Source organism: Colobus angolensis, unplaced genomic scaffold, assembly GCF_000951035.1.
Source record: "Colobus angolensis palliatus isolate OR3802 unplaced genomic scaffold, Cang.pa_1.0 Scaffold432, whole genome shotgun sequence".
NCBI classification, from domain to species: Eukaryota; Metazoa; Chordata; class Mammalia; order Primates; family Cercopithecidae; genus Colobus; species Colobus angolensis.
The window spans coordinates 313,413-336,082 of NW_012117733.1; the positions used below are offsets into that span (position 1 = coordinate 313,413).

Consider the following 22,670-nt stretch of genomic DNA (forward strand, 5'->3'; position numbering starts at 1 on the left):
GGGGTCCCTGTTCTTGTCGCTCCCCACTGGAGGAATGAGCCTTGTCTCAGTCAGCCCAGGCTGTGCAGCAAAGAGCCACAGGCCCCATGGCTTTTACAGTGATGTTTATTCTCTCAGTGCTCTGGAGGGCTAAAGTCCAAGATGACGGTGCCAGGGTTGGTTTCTCCTTAAGCTTCTTTTTAGCTTGTGGATGGCCACCTTCTCCCTCTGCCCTCACATGGTCTAGTCTCTGTGCATGTACACCCCTGGTGACTCTTCTTCTCCTTCTCCTCCTCCTTCTTCTTTTTTCTTTTTTCTAAGAGACAGGGCCCTACTGTGTCGCCCAGGCTGGAGTACAGTGGTACAATCATAGCTTATTGCAGCCTTGATCTCCTGTGCTCAAGGAATCCTCCTGCCTCAGCCTTCTCAGCCTCCCCAGTAGTGCCCCACCATGCCCAGGTAGTTTTTAAATTTTTTTGTAGAGATGGGGGTCTCATTACGCTGCCCAGTCTGGTCTTAAACCCCTGGGCTCCAGCAGTCCTGCGTCGGCCTCCCAAAGTGCTGATATTACAAGGGTGAACCTCCATACCCAGCCTTTTCATCTTCTTATAAGGCCACCACTCCTATTGCATTAGGCCCTCACCCTTATAACCTCATTTGATTTAATCACCTCATTGAAAGCCCCATCTTCAATTACAGTCCTATCAGGGGTTATAGCTTCAACATAAGAATTTGGGAGGGACATGGTTCAATCCGTAATAAGAATGAAGGTCTCCTACGTGAGGCCCCTCAGTTAGATTTACCACTTTTGGGGGGAGATTTAACTGGAGAAATCCCTCTTATTTTTCCTAATACACAAATAGACTATAGCTTTCCAAAGACCTCAGTCTAATAAGAAATAGAGATGAGTATGAAGGACTTTCGATTCCGGCACGCATTCTTGGTGCAGTATGATTTCATCCACTATCTATCACTCAATCAAGATTTCAGTCTGTGGGGAATTGCAGTGAAGATGTGCATGTTCAGAAAGGATTCGATTTACTGCTTTGGAGAAAGCAACCAAAGCCATGGAGGGGGTTGCTGAGGGGACTGGAGAGCAAGTGGAAGCAAGTTTTAGTTCCTGGAGCAATCTTTCACCATCCCAACCTAGGAGAGAGGAGTGGCCAGTTACCCTCATGGGCAGAGTATGGCAAGCGGCATTACCATTTCATGTTGCTCCCTTTACACTTGAGAATACAGCAGCCTTTTCCTTTAACTGTCACTCATTCACCGGAGAGCCGTCACGGTTCTGTTTATACTGAAGCCACTTGCTGCCAGTGTCTGCAAGACTGGGGGTCTTCACTCGGTTTCCAGGTCCCAATCATACAGTCACTCTGCATTTTTAATTTTTATTTTTCTTTTTTTGTGTTTCTCTCCATTTAAATGTGACCTCGCTTACCTATCACCATTCTGCACAGATGCCATTTATGAATAATGGAAATCGTCCCCATTTCAACAATATACACAATCTTGACAAAGATATCCTTTCAGTGTTCTGAATTTGCATGGTTTTCAAGGCAGAATCATGATCCCATATGCACTCACATTTTTCAAAAATGAAATAAGATAACAACAGGAAAATACCTGTTAAATTTCACTAACCTCATTTCGAGAGCCATGTCCGTTAGGTATGTACCCTGCACCACTCATCTTTGATATGAAGTTGTATGTAGCAAAATGAGGGTGTGCTAAATGGGGGGGTCTTTATGGACGTGGATTCTAGTTTAGCACTGTTGTGACACATTTGTAGCACACTAGTGAGCATTTCTTATAAATATCTCTCTGAGAAATAACAGAAACAACATGGAGAACTGTGCACCATGTGCTTTGTCATTAGAAAATGAAGTTGCCACCTTTGAAATACGTGGTACAGAATAGGTCTGAATCATAATCTGGTCTTACCGTCGCTGTTTCCCCCACCTTGTTTTCTAGATACAGAGGCAAAACGTACAGGGCTGTGGTCAAAATCGTACGGACATCTGACCAAGTTGCAAATTTCTGCCGCCGAGTCTGTGCGAAGCTAGAGTGCTGTCCCAATTTGTTTAGTCCTGTGCTGGTATCTGAAAACTGCCCAGAGAACTGCTCCATTCATACCAAAACCAAATACAGTAAGTACGAATAATGAAAAAAAGAAACGCATGGGCCCAGAGGCCTAAACTACGCTGTAAGGTATTTGGTTTTTGTTTCATTTGCTTTTTTCTTTTTGAACCTTTTGACTAGTCTTCCATAGGAATTGCTGTGGAAGGATTTTTAAAGATTTGCTGTAGCAGATACATGTGTTTTTAGCCTGACATACGGAGGGGACGGGATGATTTAAAACAGGATGAATTTTCATTGGTAGGCCTTGGAAAAGAAGAGAAGAAACTGTGTGTACTGTCATGAGTTTCAGTGGATTGATTGATTCTACAGCTCAGTGGATGCCAGGAGAGCACAATAAAATTGACCACAGTAACAGTAGCCCAGATGACTCTTTCAGTCCTTACTCTGGAATAGTGTAATGTTGCTTTCATTGCTCTTCCTGATATGGGGGCCACATCCGCATCATAATCGGCTTCTCATGTTTAAATGCCTTCCTCAACAACCCCACCCAGGAGAGCCATGGAGGACTCAGAAGCCACCATCACTTTCTTTTCTGCCAGTTGGCTTTGCCTCTCTCCCAGGACACAGGATGCAGGACTCAGAGCTGTCCCCACTTTCCTACCTCCAGCTCTTGCCTCTTCCATCCCCAGTCCCATTCAAGGATCTCTGGCCTTGGGCATCCGCTTCCCCTGAGCCCTGCCCTTCTTCCCTTCTGATGACCTTCTCCATCCGTGGTAGCCACTCCCAGACACCTCCACCTCCTGTGCCTGAGCCCTGATCTCTCCCTCTGACCCACAGTTCTGAGTTTCCTGCATCTTCCCTCAGTTCTCTCTAATGCAAGGGGGAGTGACCTGGAAGTTGACTCTGCCAGCCATGTTCCAGCCAGCTGGGATGTGTCAAGGGCCTGGCTATGTGGCCAGTGCTCTGTGAGCTGCAGTCACTTGTGATGTTTGTCAGCATGGGTTCTGGAACCAGGAATCTGAATGTACTTGAAACGCTATTCAGAGTGTGACTTTCCTTGTATTTTATTACCTCTCAGTGTGTTTCTACACACACACACACACACACACACACAGTCTCCTTGCCACTCTGCCTTCTGCTGGAGGTCAGCTGTGCCCTCACTGATTACACAGAGCCCCCGTCATTCTGTGCACAGGGGCTCTCAGGTAGGGCCCGCTGGTGTATCGGCCCAGCACATCACCTGGTTCCGGAAGAGCTTGTTTCTCCACCACAGCACCTTTTTCCAGGGGAGTGATTCACTGGGAAACAGTAGCTCCTGAGTAAGAAAGGCCTGACCGAGGGCTCGGCTTGGCCATGCGTGGTGAATGCTTACCTGCCAGGTGGGCTTCTGTGTTTTTCCAGGACACTGGGAACGGCAGAGAAGGAGCAGGGTCCCACACCTCCCATTCAGCACGGCCAAAATGAACTCAGAGATGTCTCTGGATCTCATATGATAAAACTCCTAACTCCCAAGATCCTTTGGGTTAATTTATAATGGTTGTTACCACAGGCTGAACTGAGGCTCCAGTGGGAGGAGGCCAGAACGATATTTTGGTGGAGTTGAGCACTGGAAAAGCAGGGGTCATCCAGTCTCATTCTAAGGCTCCAAACACATACTGACCTTTGGCTGCATTCCCTAAAACCAATTCTCATCCCCAGCCTCTGGCTTCTAAGAAGCCAGCCTGCCCTAGCCCTGTCATGCATGCTTGGGGTTTGGATGGGGACAGAGGCTTGCTCATTTGCCCCCGTACCTGGAGATGGCCACAAAGCAGTGCTCGCCCACAGCCGTTCATTCCTTCTCACTGAGGAACACGGTCCCTGTGGAACTGGACACGGGACCTTGTTCCAAGCTCTCTTGCCATCTGCTGCTTTTGAGCGGTTGATGAGAACAGGCCAGGGCTCCCGCAGCAGGTGTGCCTCCTGGGAGTTACAGGGCTGCTACTGGGAGGCTTCCCGACAGTTTTTCCAAATGCTGTGCTGTGATCAAATGCAGGGGAGGGAGTGGGACATAGAGGGCCTTAGGCCTGAAGGAAACCTATGCTTGTTAGTCCTGATGGTCTCATTTTGTAAGGAAGGAAATTGGGATGCAGAAAGGATAGGTGACTTACCTGGAGGACGAAGCCCGCGGCCCAGCACTGTGAGAATGCACTGAAATCACGCTCCCTGCAGAGGGGCCCCTGCAAACCAGGGGTTGTGCATTTGCCATTTTCCTTTGGCCCACCCCATTCGTGGATAAAGGTTCCTTGGCTGCATTCAGTTATTTTGTGGCTCATGGGCGTCCCATAGTGGGACGGTTGAACCTCTGGTTAATGAGTAGGCCTCTGGGTCGTGATTGAATGCTGGATCCTTAGTGGTGGTTTTCATTAGTTGATGATACATTTTGTTAATAAAAAACATTAATCACTACTAAAGTTCAATAAATAATTTTTGAATTAAGATATACACCTGTGTCTCTGCTGTAGAATTCAGAAGTAACGTGAGTCCCACCAAATGAGAAGGGAATAAAGTACACAACGATGTAATAGAGAAGGAACTCTGAAAAGAGGAAAGGTGCTTGGTGAATTTGGCCCATGTGTTCAGGATCACGACTTGTCTTGGTCAGACCAAGAGCTGGGGGAGTCCCTCATGCCAGGACCATGCCAGCAGATGTTCACCCGGTGCTTGCTGACTGACCAGTTGCTCAAGATTCAGACTTGGGAGCAGGTGTCAGAGCACTCCAATGGATGTCATTGCCACCACTGTATGCAATGTCTGGGGTCCAGACAGGGATAAACTCCTGTGGGAACTGTGGACATCTTTGTCTCTTTCACCTTCTGCAGAAGTCAGCTCTGGCTACTACAACAATATACCACAGACCCGGGGCTTTCACTGCACACACTTACCTCCTACAGTCCAGGAGGCTGGAAGTCCAAGATCAGGGTGTCAGCAGCTTTGGTTTCTGATGAGATCCTTCCTGGGCCTGCAGGCAGCCACCTGCTCCCCGTGTCCTCATGAGGCCTCTCCTTTGGGTTTTGGGTCCTTGGTGTCTCTCCCAGACACCAGGCCCCACTCTTAGGACCTCATTAATGTCAATGACATTCAAATACACTCACTTTGGGGGGGTTCAGGCTTCAACGTTGGGGAGGGGCCAGGTTCAGCCCGAACACCTCCCAGACCTGAAGCTTTAGAGCAGTGCTCCTTCTGTGGGTCTGTTTTCTCAGAATGACTTTGTAAGGCACAAATGAGTTATCAGATGAAAGAATCGTCTCCCTCCTTCCTCTCTCCTCTCCCTCTGTTCGTGTCTCTGTGTGTTTATGCCTTCAAAGGTTTCTCATCTTCCTTCCTGCAGCCTATTACTATGGAAAGAGAAAGAAGATCTCCAAGCCCCCCATCGGGGAAAGCAACCCCGACAGCGGACACCCCAAACCCGCCAGGCGGAGGAAGCGACGGAAATCCATTTTCGTGCAGAAGAAACGGAGGTCTTCTGCTGTGGACCTCACCGCGGGCTCGGGGGAGGTATGTTCTGCCCGGGGCGCCTGCCAGCCTGTGGCTTTGTCATCTGGCCCTGGCTGGCGAGTATGGCTGCTTCACAGCAGAGGTGGCCCTGGAGATTGCGGCAGGGTGGTCAGAAAGACTGAAGACGAACCCCCTCCTCCTTACCTGCTGAAAACAAATGTAGCGTGTCCAGCTGCTTTGGCTGGGAAGGGGCCTCGTAGGGCCCGCGGGTGGGACCATTGGCTCCATTTCAGAGACTGCCAGGGACAGGGCTTGCTAAGTGGTCTGCACTGGGCCCAGGCCACTGCTCCCAGCCCCCCTGCCACCAGCCCCTTAAATGCCTTTTCCTTTGGCCCAGGAAAGTGAAGAGGAGGACGCCGAAGCCATGGACGAAGACACCGCCAGTGAGGAGACAGGCTCCGAGCTCCGGGATGACCAGACGGACACCTCGTCGGCGGAGGTGCCCTCGGCCCGGCCCCGGAGGGCCGTCACCCTGCGGAGCGGCTCAGAACCTGCATGCCGGCTGCCCACAGAGAGGACACGAAGGGGCCGCAGGGCGCCAGCCGTCTCCTCAGCAGAGGAAGGGGAGAAGTGCCCACCGGCCAAGCCCGAGGGGACAGAGGTGATTCCTGGGCATGGGGGCTGAGGGCTTCTCACTGCACACCTGTTACACCGCAGGGCCACGATGTGGGGAAACCTGTTTTAAATACATCCAACAGCAGCAGCTGTTCTAGCTCGTTCCCAAGTCAGGAGCAAAGGCTGGCACTTCACCTCTGGGCGGAGGGACCTTTCAGCATTGGAATGGAGTGCCCAGGGCGGAGACAGTGCCTCTTTCCTGGATGGCTTTTGTGCCATCTGGGTGCTTGTCAAGAGGTGGGCACAGTCCTTGGGTTCCTTTGAACTCTGGGTTTCCAGAAATTCCTTCCCCGCATCTCCTCTGACTGCCCTGGGTCACAACCTCTGTGATGTACAATATTTAATCGGTGTTTCAGGTCTCCCCTAGCCCCATGGGTGGTGTGAGATCAGCAGAAAGGGCCACTGGCACCATCATTACAGAAACATTGGGGGACACTCTCGTGTCTGCTTGGATGTGCCCCTTGTATCTCCTCTTTTCTCTAATCAGAGATGCTTCGTTCCTAAGCAGCCCCAAGGTTTCCTGAACTAGGGATGCAAGAGCGACTGTCTGTGCCTGCCTTCTTCCCTCTGAAGGCACATGAGTCATTGCAGGGGGCATCATCACTGAGCTAAGAACTTTCCCAGGGACTGAGAGGATGTGCAGCTTTTTCAGGTGCCCAGTGAGGGAGCAAAGGGAGGCAGTGGCTTCCGGCCAGGAACGGCTGAAGCCTGGAGAGTGCTGGAGAGGACCCAGCTGGCTGACTGTGCCACAGCTGAGCTCCTCCTACCCTTTCTCTGCAGGACACGAAACAAGAGGAGGAGGAGAGACTGGTTCTGGAGAGCAACCCGTTGGAGTGGACGGTCACCGACGTGGTGAGGTTCATTAAGCTGACAGACTGTGCCCCCTTGGCCAAGATATTTCAGGAGCAGGTATGGTGGCTTGCTGCATGTCGATTGTTTGATGTGCCGAGACTCTGGATCTGAAATGAACCTCCTGTCCTAGTGGGCTTTCTCGTGACACCTGCATGGGGGTTCCTCAGCACTGCTCAGCAGATGCGCGAGACCCAGCTCCCTCCAAGGCCCCTGCTGAGAGCTGTCTGGCAGGGAAAAGAGAGAGAGAGCCTCATTCCTGCTCCTCACTGGCCTCACCAGTGCCACGGTGGCGGTGGCGGGGTGACTCTCCCGGCTCTAGTGACACCACCCAGCAGGGGCAGGAGGTGCCTGTTGCTGCCAGGTGAGGGGTGTGAGTCCACGCTCCCCCCTGCCATCTCCACCGACCCTGCAGTGGGGGCTCTTTACCACCAGGCCAGGGTAAGAGTCCCAGCTCCCTGCCTGGCCCTTTCAGATGCCACCTCGGTGGTAGGATGGGGTGCTCAGTTGCCACCTGGCCAGGCTGAAAGTCAGGGCGGCTCACTCTGCCTTGGCTGCTGTCGGTGGGGCCTGGCCAGCCCTCCCTGTGATGTTTAGCTGTCAAAGAGGTGTTGCTGTGTCACAGTTTTTTGTCTTGCTGGGCCACCCCTTGGCCAGGCCTTTGTCTGGAGACAGCCGGCTTTGGTTGAGCCTCCTGTCAGTGCCTTTTGGCAAATCTGGGTTGCAGTTTCTTCAGCTCCAAGTCTCAGGTGCATGAAGCTCACACACAAACAGCAACCAAAACAACCAGAGAGCTCAGCACCATGCTGTGAGCTGGGGGCCCAGGCTCCTAGCCGGTCTGCCCTCCTCTCTCCACCTTCCAGAGTCTTCTGTTTGTGGATTTCTATATAATGCCAGTGGATCTTACTTAGGCCTAGTGGGAGAAGAAGGGAACAGTGTATCCACCTGGCCTGCCCAAAGTGGAAGCCCGCTGGTTGGTGTGTCGTACTGAATGCTGCTTTCGTTATTGTTTTCTTACCTCCCTCACTTCTTTCTATATAAAATGTTTTTAAGACGATGGTATGGTGATGGACAAACGCAATAACGGTCGATAGAATTTCTATTTTAAAGGAGTCTGTAGCCCAGCAGATGAAATGAGTATAGTTAACTAAAACATAAGATATATGATGTTGTGTCCTAAGGAAGAAGAGACGGTTTTTATTTACATTGTCCCTTAAATTAATACAGAAACAAATTGCCACGGAAACAGGATGCACACACAGCACCTTGCATCTTGCCTCACTGGCCTTGCAGAAAATTCCAGGCTCTTGCTCTGCTCTGTGCTTACTTTGTTAAAGTTTCTTGCGTTGTCCTGGTATAAATATCTGTGTTCAAAGACCTCATGTTAAAAAAGAAAGTACTGTTTTTCATATAATAAGTTAAAGATAGCAGTCTCTTTTTAGATCATACAAACCAGTAGTCTAGAAAGAGGATATTTCAAACATTAAATCTGAAAACATAAAAGGTCTGTGACTTCCCGTGCACCCAGGAAATTTCCCAGCTTTTCTCTCAAGTTCATGTAGCAATGAACTGAAAAAAGCAAATTACAATGGTCTCCAGTGCCACCCAAAGAGAGTAGTTATTGTCATTCAAAGTTCTTCCCCCTGTGTCCCAAGAAGTCCAAGAGATGAATTAGTTCATCCTATTGACGACCACCAGAACCTTCTGCAGACATCCGCTAAGATCATGCTGAAAGAATGATTAGACTGGGCATGGTGGCTCACGCCTGTAATCCCAACACTTTGGGAGGCCAAGACAGGCGGATCACTTGAGGTCAGGAGTTCGAGACCAGCCTGGCCAATGTGGTGAAACCCTGTCTCTACTTAAAAAAAATACAAAAATACAAAAATTAGGTGGGCGTGGTGTCGGGCGCCTGTAATCCCAGCTACTTGGGAGACTGAGGCAGCAGAATTGCTTGAACCTGGGAGGCAGAGGTTGCAGTGAGCCAAGATTGTGTCACTGCACTCCAGCCTGGGTGACAGAGTGACTCCATCTCAAAAGGAAGCAAAAACAAAACAAAACAAAAAACGAATGATTGAAGGCAGAAGGAGTTGCCTCCTGACCTTCTGACATTGGCCACCCTTCCTGTCTGGACAACTCTGAAAAGCAACCAGGGAGAGGCCTTCTTAGACCTAAAGAACCTGGGTGATGAGCTTGTCCCTTCAAATAACACACAAACAGGAAAGAAAGACAGTTGTCAGAAATGCAAGGGCTTAGGTGATCGGGGGCTTATTGATAAGCCATATCTCCTTCTCAAAAACAAAAAATAAAGCAATAGATTGAAATCCTGTGTAAAGTGTTGCCCAGTGCCGCACTTTGCCTGTCTGGTATTTATTGACAGTGGTGCTGCAGCGAGAAAAGCGTTGTATTCAAATCCATGACAAGCGCTGATCCCGCAGGTTTGGTTGCGCTGATGCGTATCTGTCGGTCCCCGTGTGCATTCAGCATACACCGATTCCGTCCCTGCGAGGCGCCTTCTGATAGCAAAGTGTGGCATTCTGTATTACTCTAACGTTTTGGTTTTATTTTTAGGCTCAAATGCTTAGTTTTCACAATAAAAAAAAGTTTAGTTAGGCCTGAATGAAGAGCAGATTTCTCATTTCTAGATTCCAGGTTAGGAATGAGGGCTTATACCTTGAAACGTCTATAGCTCCTGTGTCTGTCTACACTGTGTACAAGTTCTCAGTAATAAGCAAGAAAGTGAAACAAAGCTGGTTTGGGGAAAAGCCTAAAGTGTTGAGTCTTCCTTTCTTGTATTCCTAAGCCCAGTTGAGAACACCAGAGAAAAGTTTCATGCCTTCCCTAAGCTAAGCCTTCTAGGAAATGGAACACTGGCCAACACTGTCTCCCTTGTAGAATCAAGTTGCTCTCCAAGTTGCTTTTTTTTTCTTTTTTGAGACGGAGTTTTACTCTTGTCGCCCAGGCTGGAGTGCAGTGGCGCAATCTCAGCTCACTGCAACCTCCGCCTCCCGGGCTCAAGCGATTTTCCTGCCTCACCCTCCTGAATAGCTGGAATTACAGGCACCTGCCACCATGCCTGGCTAATTTTTGTATTTTTAGTAGAGACAGAGTTTTGTCCTGTTGCTCTTCTAATATCAGTAAAAGCCTTGCCCTTCATCCCTACTTGTTTCTCTTACGAGAGAGAAAAACAGACTTTCATTGATGGTCATCTCATTCCTGTGTAATTTCACATTTCACATTAGGCAAGTTCACGTGTTGGAATAAAACGTCATTGCCCTGTGGGCTGTCTGAAGTACATGGGCACTTGAGTCTCTTTCTGTCCCATCTGACCTTTAATTACTAATTTTTACTAATTTGTTCATCGTCATTTAGCCCAGGTACTCCAGCTCTGATTTGAGGAGGCCTCCAGCAGGCCTTATCTGAATCATCATTTAGCCCAGATACTCCAGCTCTGATCTGAGGAGGCCTCCAGTAGGTCACTGCAGGCATTATCTTAATCGTCATTTAGCCCAGGTACTCCAGCTCTGATTTGGGGAGGCCTCCAGTAGGCCACTGCAGGCCTTGTCTGAGATTTTAAATGAGCTAGAAGGAACCCACAGACTTGATTCACTGGCACGTGAATGAGATCCCTGTGCACAGCATGGTCATTGCTATGTGTACGCATGCTCTGAACTTTGTAAATGCAGAGATTATTATCATCACCAGGAGCATTTGCAAAAATTATAAACTCCCCATTACCAGTATCTGTGCCTTTTATTTCTGAAATGTTATGGCAACTGCTTAAAAATCTATACTCCATAATTTAACGCTGTAAACCTGTACATTACACAGTAAAAATCCACTCATCTATAACTAAAGAACACACAAAACTGTACCCATTCATTTTGAATTTTACCTATTCATTCAGCTTCCATCAGTCAGAGACAGTGCAATAAGCAGACGGCTCAAGTGATCAATTGACATTAATGAAAAAATTTCAGGGTAGTTTATAGGCTTAGTCCAGATTAAGCTGTCCTTTCTCTACTTCTCTAGACCTGAATACCTCCATTAAGAACTACCAAATCTTCACCTGAATGCTTTATCAAAATTGATTTAATTTTGCCCTGTGCTAAGCATGTCATATATCTCATCATATTTCATTTCTTTACAATTAGTCCATTTATGAGAATTCTTTGTTTAACATTAAAAGTGATCTGCCAGCAGCTCTCAGTTATATAGGAGAGCTATATGTTTATAAAAATTAAACCACCTACGAAGTATGCTGTTATCTAAATAATCCTTGAAAGAAAAAATAGTCTTCCAGATAAAGTGGCTTTCTGGGCTCCATCATGATTTTACCTTTGGTGTGTCTCCCCAATTTCCTGGAATTCTACGTTCCAGGGAACTAGCTGTGTTCATTCTTTCAGTCCCTCTTGGCCTTAATAATTCTTATTGGTCCCTGAAGTCTCAGTTCGAAGCCCTTTCAACACCCCTGTAAGATTGACTTGGTTGCCTGTCCTGTTTGAGCCCTTAGCTCTGCATCCATATGTTAATATCCCTGTATCCTAATAGTCTGTTGACTTGTCTGTCATCCTTCAGATTCATGGGGTGCCTAGAGAGGGAACCTTTCCTTTGTTCACTGTGACATTCCCCAGAGGCCAGCCAAGTGCCTGCCACTTAGTAGATGCTCAATAAATATTGGCAAGGAAATAAATGAGTGTGTGCAACTGCACTTAAATGTGAGACATGCATTGGCCACCTTTGCTGAAATTTTCTGTAGAGAAAGAGTTACATGAATATTTTAGTGCTGATATTCAGTGGTGATTGAATCACCATCATGCCCAAGTACAGATGTTAAAGACTGAGCTACGGTCTTCGAAGCTACTTCCCTTCGAAGCTACTTCCCTTCCAAGCTACTTCCCTTCGAAGTTTAATGTCTGAAAACTACAGTTCTCATTCCAACACTGTCTCTAACTTGCTGTGTGATCATAGTTAGATTGGCTAGCTTTTCTGGGTGTTAATTTTCACCAGGAAAGTAAACTTCCTGGGAAAGTAAAATAAGTTCTATTTCTATTCTGTCCTGTTCTGTGGATGTCACTGAACATAATGGTTGAGCCACCTGTCCACGGTTTAATGGCATCCACAGAATAGAACATCAGCCCTCTGCCTACTTAAAATGTGTTTTTATGAGGCCCATGGTACCTCGAAGACTTTGAGTCCCTCCGCCTGTGCCCTCCTGGTCTGTTTTCGTGTACTATATGTGGATTTGGCTCTGAAAGTGGAATTGGCCTACAGGCCCCAGGCCAGAGGTCCCCTTGGTTTCTTCGCGACCTAGAGCCAAACACTATTTCACAGTGCTCCCAAATCCTCCCAGCTGCAATCAGCCTTTTCTGTAGCATCTGAAAAGAAAGTAAAATAACATGTATGAGCGCTATAAAGGGAAAAGTGATGTAAACATAGCATGAAAATATACTGACAGTTTTCTATAGTTTATCTCCTGCTTTCAGTATGTATACAAGACAGATCTGTTTACTTTGTGGTTTGATAAAGTCACCTTTGAGTCTTGGTTGAGCGTGGCTTCACGTTGCTTACATCGTAGCTAGCGCTCATCTGTAATTTAAAAATAAAAAATGACACTCACATTGATACTTTTAAAGTTAATGTTTCATTTTTATTGCTGCAGTACTTATTAGGGAATATTGTTGCTTTTGAATCTGATCAGAAGATAAATTATTCCTGCTCTTAACATTAGTCTTTTGAATCTGATCAGATGATGAATTATACTTGCTTAGAAGATTAGTCTGCTCAAGGCTACCATTTATACACACTTTGACTTTTTGCTTTAGATATTTTCAAGACAGGTAAATAAACCATTAGTTTAAGAAAACAAGCTGCCTGTGCGAAAGTCGCCGACAGGTGGTGTTGGAGACGTATAATCTTACGCTTTTGCTTGGCTATTAATGTCCTTGTGGCTTATGGCAGCCCTGGGTGTAATTCTTCTGCAAGTGGCAGAAATTCCAGTTTGTGGAGCTCACTTAATGCTCTCATGGTACCACTGATCTTCATCATTGCCCGGGGCCTGCAATCTCTTAGAGCCTCAGTGACTCCCTCTGGACTATCGAGATCGTCTTGGTAAACAGGAAGGAGGACTGCGGTTAAACGCAGAAGTCCAGTCAAATGACATCTCTGTGAATGAACCAGATTACTATATGAAGCAAGCTGCTGAAGAGACAGAGATGTCCAGTGGAAGGGTCTTAGAGCTTTGGAGTGGGTCTCTGGATGCTTCCTCCTGTAGCAAATTCAACTGAACATTCATTGAATGAATGTCTTCATGCCCTGTGTGTAGGTAGAGAAAGGCAGAGCAGGACACAGTGGGGCAACAGATCTGTGTACAAGCAACACCTCGCTCTGGGCAGTGTGTATCTGTAAACTCTGTGTGTGTGTGTGTGTGTGTGTGTGTGTTTTCCTTTATGGAAAACTGTGCTGTCATTGGCATATCTGTCTTGAGCATCTTCTCACCCATCCTGATGGTGAAAGGCCAGACCTTGGCAGGGAGGTGAGGGAGCCTTGTCTTTTAGTAGAGATTCCTTTGCGTAGTACTCAGATGAAGTCTCAGCATAGCTCAGGGAGGACCTGGCCTTGCCTGGGGTGGAGGGTGAGTTGCCCTCCCAGCAAGGGGCAATAAGCTTGGGAAGCAATTCCTGCAGCAACCCTCCTGTTCCAGCTCTTTCTACCCAACAGAGTAGGTATGTGAATTTCAGAGTAGCCAGAATGCCCTTAGCCAAAAGCTCTTGTATTTGTATTGTTGGTTTTGTGTTGTTGTTGTTGTTGTTGTTTAGAGAGGCTCCTGCTCTGTTGCCCAGGCTGGAGGGCAGTGGTGTGATCACAGCTCACTGCAACCTCAAACTCCTGGGCTCAGGTGATCCTCCCCCCTCAGCCTCTGAGTAGTTGGCATCACAGGTTTGCACCACCCTGCCCAGCTAGTTTTTAAATTTTTTGTAGAGACCATATCTCACTGGATTACCCAGGCTTGTCTCAAACTCCTGGTTTCAAGCGATCCTCCAGCCTCAGCCTCCCAAAGTGCTGGAATTATAGGTGTGAGCCACTGTGCCTAGCTGCACAAAGATTTTAGTAACACAGAGATTAGACAGGCATCCAGCCGGGTTGGTATCTCTACCAACAATCCCCTGAATTGAATGAAACAAGAGCATCCTCTTGCCAGGTTTGGCCCCGGGATGAAGCCTGCTGTGATGCATCTGCGTAGCCAGGTGCACACCGCCCAGTCTCTAACCTGCCTTTCTTTTTCTGCAGGACATTGACGGCCAGGCACTCCTGCTTCTGACCCTTCCGACGGTGCAGGAGTGCATGGAGCTGAAGCTGGGGCCCGCCATCAAGTTATGCCACCAGATCGAGAGAGTCAAAGTGGCTTTCTACGCCCAGTACGCCAACTGAGTCACCCCTCGGGAGGTGGCCCGTGATGTGGGATGCAGTGTTGGTAAAGGTTTCCAGGACTGAAACTTTGATTTTCCGGGATACGTTAAATGGTACAGACACTAAGTATCACCAGAAAACCAGAAGCCCAGAATCTCCTGCCTCTGCTGGCGTGTGAGCTGTTTCCATGTTTTCAAAGCACAGTGAAGCACAGTAGCAGTTGCTTCTGGGGAGTGCCAGTTAAAGTCACGCGTCAGACCCTGCCGGACGTGGGCCAGCTTCTTGGTTCACCCACATTTTGCCTTTCTCCCACCCCAAACCAGGCAGCTCCCTTGGAGCAGGTTTCCTAACGTGAGGCCTGCATTCTTTGTAAAAGAAGAATGTCGCCAAGGAAGAAGCCTCACCCCGTGCCCTCGTGTTTCCTGTAATCACACGGGCACATTTATACATGCAGTTTCCTGTGGATAGGCGTGTGACCCTCGTTGAATGGCACCTGCAGTTTCATCCTGGTGGCAACTCCTTTCTGCAATGCAGCTGGCAGTGACATCCTTATAAAAAGATATGCTAAAGCTCTGTCCTCCATTCGAGGTGCCTTTTAGGAATACAGGGAGTGAAGGAAGGCCGGCAGGCATCTCCATGCAACTGGATGGCTGGTTGGTTGGTTGGTTTTGTTGTGTTTTTTGAGAGAGTCTCGCTCTGTCACCCAGGCCGGAATGCAGTGGCGCGATCTCAGCTCACTGCAACCTCTGTCTCCTGGGTTCAAGTGATTCTTCTGCCTCAGCCTCCCAAGTAGCTGGGATTACAGGCACCCACCACCATGCCCAGCTAATTTTTGTATTTTTGGTAGAGATGGGGTTTCACCATGTTGGTCAGGCTGGTCTTGAACTCCCAACCTCAAGTGATCTGCCCGCCTCAGCCTCCCAACATGCTGGGATGACAGGTGTGAGGCACCACGCCCCGGCCCAACTGGATGGTTTTTGATTGAAGCTTAGAACATCTGTAGAGACACTCTACCCAGTCTTCTCTAGACCTCAACTGTCTCCAGTGTTGTAGTTTAATTGTAGCTGGATCAGGCAGTGAGTCTTTGAGGCAAATGTTGGATTATATATCGAAGGAAAAGCTTAGTTTCAGAGAGCAGGAAGGGAAAGAGATGTGGGGGAAGCATTTCATGAACCAGCTGCATCCGCTTAGAAGGATCACTGTGGCAAGTCACTGAGCAGGCGTCCCTCTGAGCGTCCATTCTGTCTCGTTCTGCCCCAGCTGGCCGCATATGCACCAGGGACAGTGCAGCATGAGCCCTGAATCTGGAGGCAGCCACTTGGCACCCTGGTTTTGCTGAGAACTAACTCTGAGATCTTGAGTAACTTCTCATCACTCTGGACCTCGGTTCCTGTGAAGCGACAGGTGTGGACACTGAGGGTGCGGTGGTGAGCACGCTGTCTCCCGCTGGCGTTCATCCCGCTCATGCTGGAAAGAAAGATCCAGAGTGGCCAAAAATGAGAAAAAGAAAGAAAAAGAAGGGTCTGGTCCCAGTTCTGACCCTGCCATTCCTGCAGCTCTTTCTGGCTTTGAGTTTGCTTGTGGAATTTTTTGGGCAGTTGTGTTAAATCCACCAGGTCACGTACAGACAAAGCTGTGGCTGCAAGAGTTGGCTGGCGTCTTGGACCAGAAGCCATCTCCGTATCCTCATGAGCGACTCCGTATCTCCACTCAGACCCAGTGGACTACAGTGTTCCTCTGTGGTGGCTGCCAAGATGCCTTTTTAAACTTATGCAAGGAAACCAAACCCTCCCACAGTTCCTGAGCAGACACTGGAAGCAGAGGCTTCACACCCTTCCTGCTTTTTCACCATAATTACCTTGAGCTTGTCCCTTGGACTAGAGTCTCCACAGTTCCAGTAAAATTCTGCGGTGGGCTGATGAGCTGCTTCCATTTCTGTGACATTTCCAGATATGATTCTCGGTGGGATTTTGGAAACTGTGATTGCTCAAGCTCACCCTTCTTAACACTCTGTAATGGTTACAGAGGAGAATGGAAAACACATATTTTATGGATGAGGCGTTTTGTTCTCCCCTGCAGTCGCTTTCTAGAATCAAGTTTTAGAGTTTGGCTGATGCGTCTGCCTGGGGACCTCAGATGGGAGGATTGTGTCATTTGTGCCCCGACAGAAATGTCTCTGGGATCCGTGGCTGGCTTGCCCTGGGCATCTCTCCTTTAAGCTCAAGTTTTGACCTTTCCGCGGTTTTCCACCCCTGCCTTCTCAGCCACATGCTTTTGGCCTTAAATGCTCAGTCTCGTGGAGTTAAACTCTGTCAAACGATTGGAAAGGGCATCCATTTCCAGATCTTTGGCATTTTCCCCGCGCTGACTCCTTGATGATCCTTCACTGTGGCCTTTTCAAGCTGAGCTGTTTCTGTTGTATTTGAGACGAGGATGAGGGAATGTGGCGGCCGCAACAGAACAAGGACTTGCAGCACAAATGTCACTTCTGTCTCCCTTTTCAGTGGTGGCACGGAGGAGGAGGTGCTGCGTTGGAGGGAGGAGATCCTCCAGGAGCTCTCTGGAGCCCACCCAGGGAGCTGGAGTTTGTGGCCCGCCAGGAGTCCAGGAAGGATACGGCCACTGTCGCAGGGGAAAGTGTTTGCTTCCCATGAAGCCAAGTGCCCAGGACTCTCCGTATCCTTCACCCTGACAGTTTAACTTCGGTGTTTCTCTGTGCAGTTGCGGTCACCATGGGTGAGCACTCTGTGTGCGTGTGCCAGGGAGGAGACGACTGTGACCACTGCACAAGAGGGCACGGCCTGGCGTCACCATGAAAGTTGTCTCTATGCCATCTCTCCGGTCCTTGAGGAGAGCCCAGAAAGATTTTAGGACCAAGGAGGTGCTTTTCCTCCAGCTGTTGCCAGTGTCCTTCTGAGCTTGGATTCTCCGGGGATTTCCGTCGTGGCGGGTGGACGTCACATCAGCAGCAATTCTGGTACAGAATTGTAATGTGTTTTCATTTCTCTGTAGGATTCACCTCTCACCAGCGTCTGTCTTAAAGATAGGGCCAATTTCATGGAGCAGTTTTGTGTGTGTGTCCTTGTTGCTTTTGGCAGAAAAAGTGGATTTGACATGTGTGACCCGATGCCACCATAGCCCCTAGGCCAACAGTGTCATGGTCTAAACACCAAGAAGTGATGCCCCGCATTCCTTCCCTTGATGGTACTGTTTCTTCTCCGTCTCTCTCTCATGATCCTTTGGGACCAAAGTCCTCTCCTTAGTGCACCCGTATCCTGTGGGCATCATGCCACTTGGAACTTCCTGGAACTGGCCTGGCGGACTCTGCAGTCTGCGCCGTTTGAAAACCCTGAGAAAGAGACATCACCTCAACTGGAATCACGACAGCCCATTGCTCAGTCTCACCCTAAACTCACGGAGCTTGTTTCAGCTCCTCACTTCTTGACTGCATTTGTATTATGTTGAAAAAATATCCTGTCCACAAAAACACCAACCTAACAACCTAGAAAAAGAACAGGGTACTACTGGCATTACAGAACTTCTTTGCCTTTCAAAACAAAAGCAAAACACCGTGAACTTCACCACAGAGCTTCATAGTGTGGGGGACTCATCCATCACTTTCAAAATTAGAGTCATTTGATCCAAGTTTGGGTCAGACACAGTATTTGAGCTGCACGGCTTCTGGGTTCTCCTACCTTATTTGATCAGATTCAAAAGATTATTTCCTGTGTTTGTTTTGATTTGTTCCTCAGTATGTTAAAATGATCCACGCCTTGAACACTGCCCCTGTGACCTTTACTGCCCCCTCTGGGAGGTTGATTTTGATCAGCCCTTTGAAGATGGGTGTCGAATTTATCTCACAGAATTTTGAGTGTTGTATTCGGCAAGTTCTGAGATTCCCTCTATCTTATGCCAAACACCCCTTTCTAAGAGCTGTCCCCGCTTAGTTTTAGAAGCACTAGAGGTTTTCATACTTATTTTATAGAACACCCATTTATATTTATTTCTGTATAGAGAACTAAAAAAAAAGCAGTAGTGTTAAAAATCTTTGTTGTGGTTTGAGCATCTTTGCTGCTTTTGGATTAAGATGGCGAATCAAGGCTCCACCTCCTCTGTCTTCTGTCTTTAGAAAGCTGTGATCACGTGTGCAATTATTTGAAAGGAAACATAGTCAATTAAGAAACCTGTAGTTGAAGGAAGAAATTGTTAGCGAGATATCCATACTGCCCATATCTCGTTGGTGCAATAATTAAATAGCAAAGGAAATCTGTATGGGCAACTATTATAATTCAGTAATTCTTTTGTTTATTGCCCTTTTCTGTTTAAGAGTCTTTTGGAAATTAGTCCCTTTCACGTGGTTGAATTCTTAAGTTGACCAGTTCTTATAGCTCTTATCACTAGAATGGTTTGCAGATACCCCAAACATACTATGATAAAATCAAATTGTGCTACTTTTGACCCATGTAATTTACCTGAAAGTTGTAAGTGCTGACATAGAGTACTGCCTTGAATTTTGGTTGAAAACCTCTCTAGTTTCAATGATAAATAACAACTCAAACGATTCCACATTGTTTGAGGAAGGGGCTGTAATTCTTCTGTATGGTTGGCACCGAGTGATGGGAATTTGGCCCGGTGAGTATGAAGGTCGTGCTGCCTAACCAAGGCAGAGCAGTGCTTTTTGTGTGGCTGAAGAGATGTGCTGACGGAAAAAGGAAACTTCTAGGACAATCGTTGGCTAAAAATCACCTTAGGATGAAAAATTTGAGGCAAATTTTTTTCAATGACAGAAAAAATAATCATCTCACTTGCTTGAAACAGGAGCCAGCATGATCTCTGGAAACACCAGCTCTCCCTCGTGGTGAGCGCTGAAAGGTGAACGTCCTTTCACTGGTCTGCGTTCTAGTCTGACTGGAAACACCAGCTCTCCCTCGTGGTGAGCGTCGAAAGGTGAACGCCCTTTCACTGGTCTGCGTTCTAGTCTGAATAGTCTGTATTGAAATCGGATTCCTATCTTGTGTATGTTTCTGGTGCATAAAAGGGAAAAATTGGTGTCGTTACTTTTGAAATTTGCAGGACGAAGGGCATGCTTTTGGTTTGCTGTAAGATTGTATTCTGTATATATGTTTTCATGTAAATAAATGAAAATCTATATCAGAGTTATATTTTAATTTTTATTCTAAATGGAAAAAAAAAACCCTTTTTACTTGAAAAATAATTGTAAGCCACATTGTTAATAAAGCAAAAATAAATTCTGTGGTGGTGTTTCGGTCTTTGTGTTGAAAGTTTTCAGTATTATCTTTAGCGTCTGCATTAGTTATTTTGGTCGGAATTTTTGGTTTTGTTTTTGCCACGCACTAAAGCCTTATTTCTAGGTTGTTAACGACCAGGACTCTCAAAGTCCTGTATGACCTCTCAGAGTCACCTGCTAGCTTCAGAATGGAACTTTCTGGTCAAGGAACTTGTGTTTATTCTTTTTAGTTGTTAAAACATTCTCGTGTATCCTCACACAACCACCTCTAGCCCTCCCACTTTCAGTCATTTCTGTTATTCTAGGATTTCCTGATGCCTTAGTAGAAAGACTGCTTTATTTCTATGAGAGCAATAATTAAATAACCACATTTATATTTATCATTTTTCTTTCAGTGTTACATAGGTTTTAGGCAATGAAGTTGGGATAAGAAGAGAAACCTTTGCCATCCTACCCCATCTCTCGGATCTCTCACAGGCAGAACCTGTCCCCTTCCTCTGTCACCACAGGTTCAGGTAGCATCTCCTAGGGGCAGGGTTAAGGCAGAAGGGGAGAGAAAACACTGAGTTAATGGAGGTAGAGGAGTGTTGAACGATTTCTCCTTTATCATCCATCCCAGATGATTTCAAGTATCTTAGTTCACCTTATTTTTTACTTTATTGCTTTCTTTTTAGAGACAGGCTCTTGCTCTGTCACCCAGGCTGGAGTGCAGTGGTGCCATCATTTACTTCTCTTTAAATATTATTTTTGCTCTGATGGCCATCACATTCTGCATATAGAAATTTTTCTTTTAATTATGGAAACTTTTTTTTTTTTTTGAGACAGGGTCTCACTGTCACCCAGGCTGAAGTACAGTGGCATGATCACAGCTCTCTGGAGTCCCAAACTCCTGGGCTTAGGTGATCCTCTCACCTTAGCCTCCCAAGTAGCTGGAACCACAGGCATGCCACCACATCTGGCTAGGAAACTTTTTAATAGCAAAAATGAGGCCTAAGAGGGCAAAATGGGAAACATATTGTTCATTTTCTCAAAATACACTGGAAACAAATAGATAAAAGGGTGAAATGGCTGAGTAAATAGGATCATTGTATTTCAATTTGCACTTGAAGATCTTTGAGAAGAGCAACACCAAATATCTAAGACAGTGGAAGCTGAACTCTGTTCTGCCCCTCTAAATTGAATGAATCAAGGCAAGAAAGAAAATCTGTATTTCTTTTCATGTCGCCATCAAAAACCTACTTTTAATTCTTCTGCTCTCTAGTGAGGCTGTTTCCTCAGTTTACTAGAAGTTACTTCCCCCTTGTCTTGGGGTTTGTGCTGTGACTATTTTAAGTCTGTGAAAGAGCATGATGCTTACTGGCGTTTCAAGGACTGTGTTTAAAGAAATGTCGTTTATGTCAACATGACCTTGGGTGATTCCTCGTGAAGACTGGACATATTATCAGTTTAGTGAAAATACAACATCAAAATAATAGATGGGCTACAAAGGTTTACTTGGGGATAGTTTCATCAAGAGGTTTTTATGTTGTCAACCCAAGCCTGGGTTATAACACATTCCATTTAGTGCAGTTCATTTGTTGTGTCAAAGTACATTGTTTGTGTTCTCTTATAGCTAATGTGTCTAAATGGTGCATCATAGTAATTAGTAAAATGGAAACTCTTCCTTTGTTATTCTGAAGTCTGAGCAACGCACAATGACCACTACCACCAGGTCTTCCCACCCAACCCCAAAATTTGTTTCATCATAGGTATTGCCATCTTTTGCTTAGAAATTTTGGAATAGGAGATGTACACTGACTAGGAGAAAGAGTAAAACGTTGCACTTTTTACTGGGTTCAAATACTCATTCTACTACCTGCAAGGTATGTTATACAAAGCCTCAGTTTTCTGTAAGACGTGGATAGTGCTATATCTGTGTATGGTTGGTAGGATTGGATATTAGATAAATATTGTGTGATTCTAGGCAGAGTTAGCATGCGGTAGTGAACCAGATTCCCAGCATCACTGGGCACCATCAACTCCTGGACTTTTGAGCACTTGCTCATTGGAACATCCTGGCTGCCACTACTATTGTCCCCTTCACATCCACCTCAGAAACTTCAGCCACCAGTCCCAATCCAATTAAGCCATTGAGAGTTTGGGCCCTACCCACCAAACCTAGATGCAAATGAAGTACACACCATGGTGTGCAGGATCTGCCTTCCCCAACAGTTGACCAGAAGGGCTGTGTGACACCACTCTCGGGTAAAGCAGAATTTGTGTCCCAGGGCACCAACTTGGATCAGTGAGAGATGGGAGGGAGCTAGCAGCAGTGTCCTATTCCTTTCTCTGGATGATCTTTTTTGAAGAAGGGTAGTTTTGTTTAGTCTGACCAGAAACCTTGATAGAGAAACCTTAAGCTGAGGCCAACTCTATAACATACCATCTAGTATTTGCTTTCCAGCCCTACCTGCCTCAATGTCTATTTTCCCTTATTCCTGCTGCCTGAATGTTTCATTCCACAATAAAATATTGGCACATATGCTTTGACCTAGACTTTGTTATCTTTGAAGCCCAGTTAAGACAACTTGTGCAAGAAGTTTATAAAACAGCTTCTCAGCTAGGAGTTTGGAGTCAGATTGTCACCCCTCTGAAAGCAGTAGGGACCCTTTTGATCTTGGTAAATAGGGGATAATAATCCTGACACTCTGGCATCACAATCACTAAAGCTTTTGCTTCTGGTTGAATGCACAGCAGGTGGAAGGCATGGGTGTGGATTAAGTGGCCACTGCTTATAGTAGGGGCAATGATATTAATAAAGACAGTGTGTAAGGTAACTGCATTTGGCATCACTGGCCTTGAAAAAGGAAAATAGCGGGGGGCGGAGCAAGATGGCCGAATAGGAACAGCTCCAGTCTCCAACTCCCAGTGCGAGTGACACAGAAGACTGGTGATTTCTGCATTTTCAACTGAGGTA

General features: G+C 46.8%; 1 protein-coding gene across 2 annotated transcripts in view; it reads left to right on the forward strand.

The window, feature by feature from the left end:
- SFMBT2 (Scm-like with four mbt domains 2) overlaps positions 1-15,972 on the forward strand; it is a 255,408-nt gene extending 239,436 nt beyond the window's left edge. Inside the window, exons 12-16 of one of the 2 annotated variants that reach the window (XM_011957050.1) lie at positions 1,951-2,126; positions 5,426-5,592; positions 5,930-6,193; positions 6,988-7,116; positions 14,347-14,972. In XM_011957050.1, coding sequence (XP_011812440.1) covers positions 1,951-2,126; positions 5,426-5,592; positions 5,930-6,193; positions 6,988-7,116; positions 14,347-14,487 — 877 coding nt within the window. In that variant the 3' untranslated portion in view covers positions 14,488-14,972. Of the gene's footprint in view, positions 1-1,950; positions 2,127-5,425; positions 5,593-5,929; positions 6,194-6,987; positions 7,117-14,346 lie in introns of both variants that reach the window. The other variant, XM_011957049.1, reaches the window with a different exon arrangement.
- Positions 15,973-22,670: the final 6,698 nt, after the last annotated feature.